Raw genomic sequence first — 14,936 nt, 5'->3', positions numbered from 1 at the left:
CGCTCAGCCATGAGAGTTTGGCAGTGCATGTCTCTCAGTCTGAGCAGTCACTATAAGGCCTTTTCTTTATTCCCCTTTACCACACGCTTCATGCTCCTCATCTGTAGCTCACTACACTGAGTTCCTAATGGCCAAGAGCTTCACAACTGACAGGTTAAACACACAAACACGAGCTGGGCACAGCGGCTCATGCCTACAGCCCTGCCTACTTAGGAGACAGAGATCAGGAGGGATTACAGTTAGAGGCCACCCTGGGGGGAAAAGTCAGTAAGACCCCATCTCAAGCCAATAAGCTGGCTTACGTGGGAGGCCAGGTAGGAGGATCATGGCTTGAGGCTGGCCCAGGACAAGAACATCATCAGACCCTACTTGAAAAATAACTGAAGTAAAAAAGGGCTGGGGGTGTGGCACAAGCGGTAAATCACCTGCCTAGCACGGGAGAGACCCTGAGTTCAAACCACAGAAGAGTAGAGGATAAGAAAAGGTGTATCAGGCTACACAGTTTGCAGAGCAGCCTGGGATGCCCTGAGCGTGGAGCAATAACCTATTAGTGCCGATCTGGCTGTGTCATGCCCTTGCTGATACCTGCCCACCTCCACCCCTGACCACTACTCTGGGCACTGGGTTCAGGGCTCCTTTGGTGCCCTCTTTTCTCGTTGACTGTACTGCTTCAGACTGAGATGCATTAACACCTGTAATGGCATGTGTGATTTGGGGGACTTCCACTGAGTCGTGGTGTTGATGTGTGCAGCTGCGTAAGTCTGCTCCTGCAGGTGCAGGGTGTATGATGTAACGCGTCTTTAGTGCATACTTGACCAGTTCTGGGTTTTCCTCATTCTGCTTTGTTTGGTGCACTGTATCTTCCTTTTGTTGTAATAAGCACGGGTGACATGGGTATTTTTTCCATGAGTTCTGTTGAATATATTACAAGGGTTTCACATGTACCAAAAAAATAGGGTTGCAAGAGCATAGTTTATGAGAATGTTCAATTTTAGAGCTCATGGCAAAGTGTTTTCCAAAACAGTTCTGCCATCTTACACTCCTACAACATCAAAGACATTTTGTGCATCCCTATCCTTTCTAGTGCTTGACATCAAATGGTGTGTTCATTCTTGCTCACTGAGCAAGTGTAGAATAGAGTCTCCATGTGGTCTTGACTTGCACTTCTCTGATCTCTTGGTGACATTGAGCATTCTATTCATGTCATTAGAGGCTGTATCCTCCCTTGTCTGTGAGTCGCTTGTTCTTGGCCCTTGCTTGTGTCTCTGTTGGATTTTTGTGCTCTTCTTATCCGTTATAGGAATTTTTTTTTTGACATGTCAGATGCAGTTCTGAAATGATAGGCATGCTTGAGAAATCCCCTTGGAAACAGCTAGTATCCTCACACCTCACCCACCACGTGATATCTGGGTTTTCAATTCTGGTTGCAATAAATAGCTCCCCCCTTTGCTTTTTGGTGGTTGTTTTAACAACCTCGACCAAAGTTCTATGTCATTGTTATTTCATACATCTCTTATAGCATCTCAGATTTCTCTGTCTGCTTACTTAAGTATGGGATCCAAACTGTCTTTCTCTTATTCTTTTGATGGCAAACCTTATGAGGTCAAATATGCCTGAGAATATTTTTTCCTTTCTTCTTTTTTTTTTTAAATTAATGTAAGTTAATTGTACAAAGGGGTTTCATTGCCTGAGAGTATTTTTGTCTTGCTTGCTCTTGCATTTGAATGTCAATCTGGCTGGATATAAAAGTCTAGGTTCTAAGTTCTTTATCTTCAATAAATTAAAAATACTACTCCACTATTTTCCTGCCTCCTGTGTTGCGTTTTTCCTTTCTGAAAGTTTTCCGTGTCTATTTGTTGACTTTAATTTCTTTTCTTTTCGACAGGGTCTTGCTACATAGCCCAGGCTGGTCTGGAACTCTGAGGCTCAAGCCATCCTCCTGCCTCAGCCTCCCAAGTAGCTGGGACTATAGGTGTTTACCACCATGCCCTGCTGTCTTTGATTTTTTTTTTTTTTGTCTTGTTTTGTAGTACTGTTTGGACTCAGGACCTCATGCTTGCAAGGCAGGTGCTCTACCACTTGAACCACTCCACCAGTCCTTTTTTGTTTTGGGTGTTTTCAAGATAGCGTCAGGAGAACTGTTTGCCAGTGCTGGCTTCGAACCATGATCCTCCTAATCTCTGCTAGGATTACAGGCGTGAGCCACAGCACCCTGTTTATCTTTGATATTCTTAAATGTCACTATCATGTCCTAGTTTGCAGATGGTCTCCCACCTATAAAATGTGAGAATTAATTGATCCATATAAAGCCCATAGAACAATTACGCAGTAGTAAGCATAAATAAGTATTAGCTGTTTTGTTCTTTATTATAATTATTTGTATCCAGTTTTGTGGATTTTTGAGTCTTTTTTTGTTACCTCTCTGCTTTTGCCTAATCATTGGCCTTTGACAGGAACAATCTCATGTAAGGGAAGGAAAACAATAGAATGAAAAATGGGACTGTTAGCAGTTCTGATACAGAGAACTGATAATGTTGCGGTGACAGTTGTGGATTTTGGTGACTCAAATTATCTATACTTCAAATAAGCATACCATCAATATTGCAGACTTGTGTGGTGTCCTTGTTTTAATTTCTTACTTAAGACAACTTTTTATTTTCAATGCTTATAAAAATGCTTATCTCCCAGGTTATAAATTAATTTTATAAATTTTAAGCCAGTGTTGGCCAGTTCCAAAATTTTGTTTGTTTTTGGTTGGTTCTGGGGTGGGTGGGCTTGGGAGGGAGGTAGGCTCTTGCTTCAGCCTCTCTAGTGCTGGCACCCAGGCATTTTTGTTTGTGGTTTCTCTTGCCCTTGGATAGCATCCCAACTGTCCTGGAGGAACCGCACCAAGACTCCTCTGAAACTGAGCTTGCAGAGGCCTGCTTGTGGGTGTGGTCTCTTTGGCTTTGCTTTTAGTTCCAAGGTGTGGCTCTTAATCCTGTAGCGGGCTTGTGACTGAGGCATGATCAGGCCCTCTCTGCCTCCTCAGTGGCAAAAGATGCTGAAATCTCCCTTGGCATTTGCAGCCTCATGGTCTCCTTGCCCTCCACATTGACCCCAGTAGTCACAGCCTGTTTGTGGCTCAGAGTCAGCCAGGACTTGAGGAAGGGATGCGTGAGAGATTTTGGCTTCTTCCTTTCTAAGGTTAGTCCCTGCAGTTTCCTGGCAGCCTTGAATCCTGACCTCTGAGTCCTCAGCCCAGAAAACTGCTGCCTCCTTGAAGAGCACGGACCCTATGTGCTGTGTGAATTGCAGAGCCCAACAGAGGTGACTCATTCAGAGTAATTCTCCTTTGCTAAGGGTCATAGCCCTTTTAGTTTCTACCTACAGAAACTAAATGGTATTTTCAAATGGTTGTTTTTTATATTTTGTCCAGAGTTTATTATTGCTATTGGCAAAAGAATTAGTCTGATACAAATGATTCTGTCATTATTGGACTCCAGAAATCTCGATCAATAAGTACATTATGGATGAAAAGACAAATACAAGTAACATGGTTTGCACACCACTCAGAGCCAAGAATGCATTTCCTGTACAAAATTATCCACCTATAGATCTGGCCTTCTGTGCAACCACAGTCAGAGTCACATGTACCTGTGCTGGTTCTGAGGTTGTAGATACCTGGAGCCAGCCAAGCAGAGCCCCGAAAGCCAACAGAAGGATCTGCTCAGAATGGAACTACAGGCTGGGGGGATGGAGCATCTAGGCCACATACACTTTGTCAGAAAAACATGGCCTCATGTTTATTTCTTTTGCTCTTTAAACAATAAGACAATGACTACTGTAGCCACAACCAGAAACAAAATTTCTTATCTGCAGACCATGGTAGGCCTTGTTTCTTGAGGCAGTGAGCATGGCTGGGCTGTTGTGCTCAGTGTCCTGAGCAGCCAGCTCCATCTCCATCTTCCTGGAAGGCTGCAGAGGGGAGGAGCCACTTTCCTGGCACATCCTGTCTACATGACCATGCATTGTTCTCCTGGTTCTGGAACTTGGTGTTCCTTTTTGTTTCTCTTACATCTTATCCCACGCTCTCTGTACCCTTGCAGCCCACCTGTCCCCCTGATTGTGGCCTGGTACTTGTACTGGTGCCTACCAGTGATGTATGGAAAGTCCCAGTTAACCCATTTTAAGTTCAAGGCATAAGTGGAAAATGCATGTAACCCACCTGCCTGACTGACCATGCCCTGTTAGCCACACTGCTGATACACCCTGGAGAGTGTCATTTGTTTCCCTCACAATCACATGGCTGTGGCAGGCTGCTCGCACCTCTGACAATAGAGGTTCTGCCCAGCGTCACAAGAGGGTGATGAACTGTGTGTCACTAAGTCAGGAGGAGCTCAATTCAAAATTCATCCATTGCAAAGGTGAAGACCACAAGTCAAACCTTCCTAAGTCAGGGTCCATCTGTATTTGCTGTATACCTGCTGCTGTTTTCGAAGGGGGTTCCTTGTCTTAATTTTAAATGTAGATGAATCGAGTGCTTGCATTTCTTAAAACCTTAAGTTGCTCCTTTACTCCATATTGCTGTTGATTCTGCCCTGCCCTGTTTCATCCTGTCTTGCCCTGACAGGAGGAAGAAAAGATAGTTTCCTGTCCTATGTCAGCACACACTTGAATTTCTGTTGAATTCTGTTTCTCAGTTTCTTTTGTGTACCTTGAAGTTATTTATCTGCTCATCCAGCACTCTCCCAGCTCACTTTCTTAAGAAGAAAAAAAATGAGAAGTCCAGACTGCCCCAGCAGCATTTAATTTGAAAGCCTTATTCTATGTCACGTCTCGGCACTTGTCTCTGGGGATGAGGATTCATTGACTGCCCACGGACTCCTTTCCTTACTGGTGACAACTCACGAATGGGTGCTGGAGTCTTGCACCTTTTACCAGCTGGCAGTGAGAGTTTCCTCTTTAGCCAAAAGCTGCTAGAATTAGGAAAACCTAGATCTGTTTGTTTACCATAGCTGGTTCATCCCCTCTTCAAGTTCTGCTTTTGCTGATGCATAGTGGTGTTTGCTTTTCATTTGTACCACTCACAGGTTTTTCTTTTCTCTGCAGGTTTTGCATGCAGAAGTGTGTTAGTCTGGTGCCTGGAGTCACACTGGATTTGATAGAAAAGTAAGTAAGATTTTGAGGTCCCACTGGCTTTCTGGATCTGACAGTTCTCTTCCTTTTCTCACTCCTGGTTCTCACAGGTGCTTTCTATCTTCGTGGGGATGTCTCCCTTTCATGTGGATACATCCTTTTGTTCTCTGATTAAAGCTCTGTTTGTGGTGGCTCCACTAGGATGTGTAGGAGACAGCTAACATGGGGCCATGTTTAAAAAGACATGATAAAATGCCGTATTCTTTTGAATACTTAAAATACTGCAGACTCTAAGCTAGTACAGAGCCCAGTGCTATACACAGACCATCTCTACTTGCCCTGGCTGAAAGAGCCTGATGGAAGCCCTGCTCTGACCTCATTTCCTTGACTTACCCTTCAGTGTTCTATAACTCTGCACTGCCCTCTTCAGGCCATTTTGCTGCCTGGGGCAGACAGAGTCCAGAAGTCTGTATTGCTCTCCTTCCAGATTCATTGAGCAATGTGTCTATCTCTTGTTTGGATCTCTTTGGGGTCTGAAATGGTTATCTTGTGACTCTAAGTTTAACCTGTATTTGGAGAGTTTGTTTGTTTGTACATTTGACTCCTCTCTACTCCCCCGATTCATCTTGGTGGTGTAGAAAAAATGGGGAGTTGTATGAAATTTTGTTCTCTGAACCCCTTGTCTCCCATAATTGACCTGCCATATGGTTGTTTTTCAGGTTAAAATAGCCAGGGTCTGAATTTGTTTAATTAGGTAGGAAAAGCAAATCTGCTTTGAAGACCCTCCCTAGAAAAGTTTACTTCCTTTGTATATTTGGTACAATATTCAAGAACATTACACCAAGGCTGTCAGCCTCCCTGTAGTGGCCCACTCGAGTGGGTGGTACAGCCAGTAGAAAGAACCCAAGAGCTGCTTGTGCTGACATGGACCTATCTACCACACCTGTTATTGAATGAAAAATACAGGAAGTGGGATGAATTTTCCAAATGATGTAAACTGTGTGTGTGTGAATTCACATTTTTTTTTAAAAAACACAGTAAGAGTCACATCTAGGCCTAGGTGTGTGGCTCAGCAGCAGAGAAAATGCTTAGCACGTGCAAGGACCTAGGTTTGAGCCTCAGTACTGGGTTTCAAAAAATAAAAACTATGCGTAGTCATTCTGAATACAAAGTGGAACTTGGAAAAAGAGAGAACAGCAGTGAGAAAGGTCTCTGATGTTTTTGTTTTAATTTTTTTACAGTACTGAAATTTGAACTCAGGGCCTCACACTTGGTAAGCAGGTGCTCTACTGCTTGAGCCATTCCCCCTGCCCTTTTTGCTTCTGCTGTTTTTTGAGTAGGGTTTCCCTTTTCTTCCCAGACCAGCCTACAACTGGATTTTCCTATCTATGCTTCCTGCATACTGAGATGACAGATGTGCACCACCATTTTTGTTGGTTGTGATGGGGTCTTGCTAACTGCTTGCTGGGGCTGGCCTTGAACCGCAGTCCTCTCACTTCCATCTCCTGAGTAACTTACACTAGTAGGATTACAGGATGAGCCGTTCTGCCTGGCTTCATTTTATTTTTTATTTTTAATTTTTTTGGCAGTACTGGGGTTTAAACTCAGGGCCTTCACCTTGAGCCACTCCACCATCCTCCCCCACCCTTTTTTTTTTTTTTTTTAAATTTTTTGTGAAGGGTTTTTTCAAGATAGGGTCTCACAAACTATTTGCCTGGGCTGGCTTGGAACCGTAATTCTCCTGATCTCTGCCTCCTGAGTAACTAGGATTACAGGTGTGAGCCACCAGCACCTGGCCTTCCTTTTAAATTTTGAATAGCTGTCTAAGGCAGTCCTGCAGCTGGTCTCTGTAAGCTTCAGGATGCTTGAGTTCACGTGCACAGTGGGTGATATGATGAGAAGTGATGCCACTACGATGGGTGCCAGCAGGGCAAATGAAAGATTGGGCAGTCCATTGATTGGAGCAGGTCTTGTTCCTCACAGAACTAGCCCACAGTCTCTGATTTAGGAGCTTTTGTTAGGAAGGCAAAGTCCACATGGCAGGGTACAGGGGTGAGGATGCTGACAGACTGAGGGTGCTGGGTTGCAGTAGTAGGGAGCTTTGCAGGTGATGCTTCAGAGCCAGTGGTAAAGCTGTGCTCAGGGTAGCTAAGTGACCTTTATTAAAACTGGTTCATGAGAACTGAAAAACAGCAGTGAGTACTTCTACTCCAGATGGTAAGGAATGTAGTACTAGCTATTTGGTGTCATTTTTCCGGGTCCTGACTCCAGGGTTTGCAGGGCTGGCCTTCCTCCCAGACAGTATCCCACCTTCCCAGTGAGTAAGCTCTGCCTTCAAAGTCCAGAGGTGAATTCACACAGTCCTCCTCATTCTTCCTTCTCCTGTGCCAACTGGTGCTACAAAGTTGGCGGTCTGCTAAATGGTTGAGTTTTTAAAGTTTAAAAAGAGGAGGACTGGATAGTAGCTTGAATAGTAAGAGCACTTGCCTAGCAAGCACAAGGCCCTGAGTTCAATCCCCAGCACTGCTAATGATAATAGTAATTAATAAAATAAAGTTTAAGAAGATAAACATAAGAACTGTAGCTAACAGGAGACTATTTCAAAACACTCCCCGTTGGGGAGAGAATACGGAGCCTGGAGTCAGAGTGACTCAATCCCTGCTCTCCTGGACCTTCCTGAGCTGTGCTCCCTGGGCCCGCCTCCTCACCCATGTGTCTGTTTCTGTCCTGTAGGAGGGACTCTGTCCTGTAGGAGGGACTCTGTCCTGTAGGAGGGACTCTGCATGGCCCGATGGAGGAGTGAGCCGGCCCCTCATTTGCGGGCTGCCATTGTCCACCCTTCCCACAGATATGTCTGTTTCTCTGCACTTCCAGAAACCTTGTTATGGACACCTGTCCATGCTCCCTCACATTTCTGTGCCTTGTGGATTCACAGAGGACTGAGGAGGGGCGTGGCCCTCACATGACTGTGGGCCCATCCTCAGGTGAACACCATGATGCAACTCTCAGAAATCGTTTCAGAGGTTTGCTGTTAGAAAAGCTTGTTGTTGGGTTGTTTTTACAAATCATTGCAGACCCATGGGCTTCACTGTGAGTCACTTGGGAAGGCATTGTGGCTAGCTCTGAGTCCAACCAGCAGATGCGCCTGCTATTCACTTGGGTTCAGACCCAAGTCAGCATTTGCAGTGCAAAATACCATATTGCTACTCTCCCTTGTGGCTTGGCAAAGGTTAACGTGGGTGTGAGTTGTTGAATTACATATTTTCTTATGCCAGGACAAATGCCAGACTTGAGAATTACTCATCATAAGGATAAGTCCAGATGCGTACCCCCGGCAGCCATCCAGCCGCAAGCACTAGCTAGTTCGTTCTAGTAGATAATGTTTTTCAGTTTGCAGCTCGATTCAGAGATGTCTCCATATAAGAGAAAATGCTCTTATCATTGCACTTTCATAAACTTTTCGATTTTTTTCCAGTTATGCTTGCAGTCCCATAAGAAGAGAAGTCTTCAGTAAGGGGAGTTGGTTTTCAGTTCAGGTGGCAGCAAATGCAGCCTGTCTCTGATGAGGGGTATTCCTGGCTGCTGTGGGTTTGTATTCAGAGAGCACTCCTGGGAAAATATGTGTTGTTGTTTTCACATATTTTGTTCTCATTTTCTGGAGATGTCTTCTCAAAATACATTCTCTTGATTCCAGTGAGCTCTGAGGCTTGCAACCTGCTGGGGCTGTGTTCATTACCAGCCTCTGCGATTCCTGCCTTGGGGGGATGTGGGGGGCTACCTCCTCTTCTCCACTTGGGCTACTATTGGGGCACGTTGAGTCCACATTGGCGCAGGCATACCCATTCAGAGGTTGTTGCATAATGTAGTTCAGAGCCAAACACATGCTTTTGAGGTCTACAACTGTGTGCTGACGTGTGACCACCACACTCCAGGGAGCAAGTTTGACGCCGCCCTTCTCCTTCACTGTGTGAGCAGTGCACACTTTGTAAGCAGCACTTTTCATATCATGAAGTGCCTTTTATCCACGGGGCTCTCCGTCTTCTGCACAGGCCCATTCATCCCTGCTACTGGCCTGAGTCCTGCAGAGGGGCAGGCAGGGCACTTTCATTCCAGTAGTGCTTCTGTGTTCTGGAGAACCTGACTCTCCACAGTTTCTGGCTTCTTGGTTACCCTTACTACCACTGTAGGGCCAGACTAAGCTGAACTGTCCATGGCAGAGAAGCTGGAAACTGCAAAATCCATATCATACCCAGGCTTTTGTTATCTGTCCTCATTTTTTAATCCAAATACAGGCTCAAGTCCTGTACTAGCCAACTTTCTGTCTCTAATAGCACAGCACCACAAAGGCTGGGGTAGCTCAGTGGTGAGCACTTGCCCTGCATTCACAAAACTCTGGGTTTCATCCCCAGCACTGCCAAAAAATAAAGAAAAAAGTACCACAGACTAGGTGAGTTATAACACAGGGGCTTCTGTTGGCTCATGGTTTTGGAGATGTGAAGTTGAGGGGCCACATCTGGCAATGGTTTCTTGCTGGCAGAGTCCTAGGAGGTGCAGGACATCACATGGCAAGAGATGGGGAGGGGCGCACATGCGCTTGTCCCTCTTCTGGGATTCAGCCATGGGCCAACACCATATTAACCTTACCTAATCACTTCCCAAAGGACCCTCTGCTTCACTAGTTTCTCACAATGTGGATTAATTTCAATCCACGAATCTGTGGGGAACACAGTCAAGCATCATCCAAACCATATCAAGTGTTTTCGTTAATGTTAACCCTCACCAGAAGTGGAACCCACAGAATGGAGGGAGGTGGGAACATGAGCCCCTGGGGCATAGTGCGGACTAGAGCTGCTCTCCTGCTACACCTGGGCCTAGTGGTCCAGGGGGAACATCTCCACAGTGGCTCTTCTGGAAGCCACATGCAATGTGCACCTCCTTCATTGTGCCTGCATTTGACTCACCAGCTGTCGGGCAGCAGATCTTTCTTTGTCCTGGGTGGAATGCATGGGCTGTGCCCAGGATGCACCCCAAGAAGTCCAAGGGTGTACTTGTCATGAGTGTGCCACTAGGCAGCTCCTTGACATAGGAGGCCAGAGACCTTTTCCAAAGTCAGGACCCAGGACCCAGGCTCCTTTTTCCCAGTGCTGGGAGCATGAAGAGGTTCCGCTATGTGTGGATCCCAGTGTCATTGCCATGCCACAAGGAAGGACACCATAGATTAGGCTCCCACATGTCACAGCACAAGCCATCTCCCAGAGACACATCTAACACGTAAAAAGCTTTTTCAGCTTTTTGGTGTTTGTCTTTTTTAAAACTTTCCTAAATTGAAGTGATCAAAAAATAGTTGTTTACTCCTCATCAGGTGGGTCAGTCACTTAGGTGGACTCCAAGTCATTCCTCCAGATCTGGGGCATGCATTTACAGTGGCCTGGAGTCTCTCCACTTCAGCATCAGCAGGAGGCCAGTTCCTGTCTGCTGTTCATCACTGTCCTGGGGTGGGGGTGGCGGGGTTATGGTCTCTAGAGCAGAGTCCAAAGGTCCACATTTGCCCTGTTGCCTTCCTGGTCACCAGTCAGCCCAAAGGTAGCAGAGCACCACACTGTCTCCCCACTCGGGCAGCACAATGTTTCTTCTTTTGAAAAATTTCTATGTAACTGGAATTTTGAGAACCATGGGACCTTTCAAAATATATGAATTCTTGAGTAGTTGAGAGATTTTAATAAAACACGTGCATCACATTGGCAAAGCTGTCAGGGTAGTTACCAGGTGAGGTCGTATACTCAGATGTGTGCCTGCTTACTGTGCATGGTCTCCTTCTGAGAGGTGGAGCTCCAGGTTCTCTGAACCACATCTGTATTCAAACTGCCAGAGGGCAGTCATCACTGTGATCCTGGGCCAGTGCTGACTCCTGATAGTTGTCTCCAAGTCACCGTGTGGCCTTTGCAATGCAGAGCGTAGAGCCTGGTTAGCATCCAGTATAGCTGGGGCTGATCTTGGATCCAGGTTAATTGATGGAATAACTCTAGTTTTGTTTAGGGTTTTTTTTTGTTTGTTTGTTTGCTTTTATTTTCTGTTTTTGTTTTGTGTGGTATAGGAGTTGAACTCAGGGCCTTGTACTTGCTAGGCAAACCCTCTACCACACTTCCAACCCTTTTTACTTTAGTTTACTTTGATTTTCAAATAGGGTCTCATACTTTTACCCAGGTCAGCCTCAGACCTCGATCCTCCTACCTCCACCTCCAGAGTAGCTTGGATTACAGGTATGAACCACCATGCCTGGCTGATAAGTTGCTTTTAATTGTTGTTGGAGCCAACAGAAATTGGCTCTTTTATCAAGTTCCTTGATCTCTTTCCACTCTTTAGCAGCTCATTCTGAACAAAATCCTGAGCTCTGAGCCCTACAGATTTGTAAGGGTGAGAAGAAGCAACTCCCCTCTACCTCCCCACCCTCCCCCAGGGATAAAGCACCTACAAAAGCCCATGTGATACCTGGAGTGATGAAGATGTGAGGATGTGAGGTTGTGAAGAGATTATGGGGATGAATGCATCTTTGGAGACTTCTTGTGGTACCTAAGCACAACATTAGCTGGGCTTTAACTTGATCTGATAACGATTTTCCGTGACTTTTTAAGGATTTGAAGTACTTAGTTTTGCAAACAGTTGTATGTTTTCATTCAGCTTGCCACTGGGGAGTTCTTGCCCCACCCAGTGAACAACTCTGTCACACTCACAAAGTTGTGAGGGCAACTTTGGTTCTGTGTGCCACTGGCTGTTGTGACAAGCTGTGCTGCAGATGAGATAAGGAGAATGGTAGCATTATGTCTCCTTCAGGCTTGAAGACCTGCACAAGGGAAAGTGACCTGTCCCCACTGGGCTAGACTATTCTTTTCACTGGGCCTTTGCTGTGTGTGTGAAGGACACTCCTGAGCACAGATCCTGCTGGCTGTTTTTAGGCTGGCTTCAGGGTCCCAGGCTATGTTGGCACATAGTAAGTAGGGTGGCAAACACATGTCTTGTGTCCACCTGTCTTTGTCCTCTGTTCCCACCATTGTCCTTCCACACCAACTGCCCACTGTGTGGAAGTCTCCGAGGCCAGAGTGCTTCAGGATTGGAGCCCAGCTGTTAGGTCGCATTTCACTAAACAATGAAATGTTTAACCCATAATACATGTAGCTGGTGCCTGCATGGTGAGGATCTACCGAGGCAGAGCAGGCCACTTTTATACCCATAGAAGGCTTGGACTATTTTTTCATACTGGGGATTGAAGTCGGATTCTTCTGCATGCTAAGCAGGAGCTCTGCCATTGAACTGTCCCCAGGTCCAGGGTGTGGATTCTGGGACCTAGCTTCCTTTCTACCTTCACAGTATGGGCACCACAGCACCTCCTGCTGCCACTAGATGGACAGAAACCCAGACCGAGTCATATTGTGGTTCCTGTGTTTGCGGCATTGGAGAAATAGAGGAGCTGCATGCTTCAGACTTGTGAATGGAGCCAGCAGTACTCCTGGTCTGCTTTGTGAGGTTGCCTCACTGCTGCTCCAAAGATAAAGTCCCTGGGGACTCTAGGTGTGGCTCCTACCAGTCTTCACCACCTCTGTCAGGTGCACAGGGTGTCAGACCAGAGGGAGAGTGCAGCAGTGCGCATGTGCTCGTTTAGTGGGCTTAAGCTTGAGAAGACATCTGTTTCCTCCCAAGCTGCTGTGTCTGAAGGAAGTTAGGGCAACCTTCTGCTCCGCCCCTCCTCGCTCCCGTTTCTAATTATCTGCGCTCACCTAGCTGCCTGATGAATAAGCCTGTTGTGGCTGCAGTGCGTATTTGTATTCCGAGTCCTTTGAGAGAGTGGCAGTAAGATCCATGCTTGGAAATTAAGGAACATTTTTCAGCCCTGAAACAAAGTAATGAAACGCTTAAACAGCACTAGAAATATTAGGGTACTCGGAGAGCTCCAGGGAATCCAGCGGATGCTGAACCTGTTCTGTGAGGCTGTTAGTATTCCCATCACTGAAAGCTCAACGCGTACAAAAAATTATTCATGATTAACATCGATTGTGTAAACACATATTCTAAAGAGCTAACAGCCCAGTGTCTGGAGCAACTGGCTGCCTCTGCATGCTGCTGCTGCAGAGGCTTCTAGGTGTGGGCCGCGGGCTCAGTCCACTGCCCTGGGAGGGAATTGATTCTGCTTTGAAACCACAAGGGTTTTTATAACATTTACAGAGACCTGCCATGTGCCAGATACTATATTAAGGGCTTTATGTGGTTACTTCTTTTAATCCTCACTAGGGCTCTTTCAAGGGTAGGTACTATCGTCATCTACCTTTTAAAGCTGGGGAAACTGAGTAAGTAAGTCGCCTGTCCAGTCACAGTTAGGACAAACTAGAGCAGGGTGTGTCAGGCAGTGTACCAAGCAGTTTGCATCCATGGCAACAGAGCCACACCATGCCCTGCCCTCAGTGCATACCACAGAAAGACACACAGGTTCCTCTGCATCACGGGCATGGGGCCTATGGTCAGAATGTACTCCACTGTCAAGTTGGAGTAAGAACATGAGTTAGGTTTGAAAAGCAGAGCGTTGAAAGTTACAGCCTTGATTCGAAAAACACCTTTCTTTCCTACATAACTATCTTACACTGACTGCTTGAAGGTAGAAACCAGTGATTCATAGTGTGTGACAGCCACTGCTCAGATGAGTAACAGTGCACTGGAAGCTCATTTAGAGATGAAGTGAGAAAAACAAAACCCAAGAGAATGCACAGTAGAGCTGAGGCAAGTATTTGGTAGAGTGTGGGGTACAGTAACAGGTCAGAGTAACGGGCCTCTCTTGTCTGCTGACAGCAGCCATCTACCTCATGGTCTGTGCACACGCCCTGGGAGTACTTGGCACTGGGGTATGATAGTCCTGCCCTGACACCTCGCTCAAATCCATCTGAGGTCAGAAGGAAGAACAGGGTGCTGGGTCCCCTCTGTTGAACACACACTATAGCCACACTCTAGCAAGGCCTCGTGGTTTGTCCTGATGGGTCAGCATGGAGGAGGCTCAGCACGGGGATAAAGTCGTGGGTGAGTTGCCAAGGACGAATACAGGAGGCTCAGGCTGCCACAGGGCGCCTGCACACAGCATGCAGAGCTTCCATTTTCTTCACAGTGGTACCAAAATGCTGGCCTTTGTCATCAAAACAAAGACCTGCACAGCCCAGCACGGTGTACTTCAGCATCTGCAGCACTAGTTTCATCTCTGCCCAGCTTGGTGCCCTCACTCCTTCTGTTGGCCTACAGAAAACTCATGTGTCTGGGAGTGTCTAATGGATGCCCTCCCTATGGTGTGATGGGGCAGGGTGCAGCATGTTTGCAGTTTTTCTTAACTGACGGCAGGTGGTGAGACCTACAGGCCACCAGTGAGCCTGAGCCTGTGCTTCTCGTGCCACTCTGGATTGACCTTTCACATGACGTATTTGCTGTCATCTCCTGACTACGGCTACTGCCTGCAGGGTGCATGTCACTGTAGTCACATGCCTGGGAAAGCTAGGCTTCCCTCACCTGATACCTTGTTCCCAAATTTAGATCTACCTTTTACAGACATTTCTTGAGGGATTATTGTCCACCTTAGCAGATCCTCTCTTCTACATGGACCCTGGTCCTGTTGCTGTTCTGTTCTGGCAGGATGCAGGGATGCCTGGTGGCCTGAGAGCATTGCCTGTCATCATTGGTTCCCGTACAACACAGCTCTCAACCATCATTCCTCTCTGAGTGGCCTGTGGCCTTTCAATCACTGGTGTCTGGTTGAGGAGGACCCAAACCCAAGTCTGTGTGAGTCCCTC

At 46.5% G+C, this 14,936-nt stretch overlaps 1 protein-coding gene across 5 annotated transcripts in view; it reads left to right on the top strand.

The window, feature by feature from the left end:
• The window catches only part of Rptor (regulatory associated protein of MTOR complex 1), a 351,661-nt gene that overhangs the window by 208,084 nt on the left and 128,641 nt on the right, over positions 1-14,936 (top strand). For all 5 annotated transcript variants that reach the window (XM_074044925.1, XM_020168971.2, XM_074044926.1 and 2 more), the window contains one exon: positions 5,092-5,151. In XM_074044925.1, coding sequence (XP_073901026.1) covers positions 5,092-5,151 — 60 coding nt within the window. The remainder of the gene's footprint in view (positions 1-5,091; positions 5,152-14,936) is intronic.

The sequence above is a fragment of the Castor canadensis genome, chromosome 11 (assembly GCF_047511655.1).
Source record: "Castor canadensis chromosome 11, mCasCan1.hap1v2, whole genome shotgun sequence".
Taxonomy (NCBI): Eukaryota; Metazoa; Chordata; class Mammalia; order Rodentia; family Castoridae; genus Castor; species Castor canadensis.
This window is presented reverse-complemented; position numbering and strand designations above follow the sequence as displayed.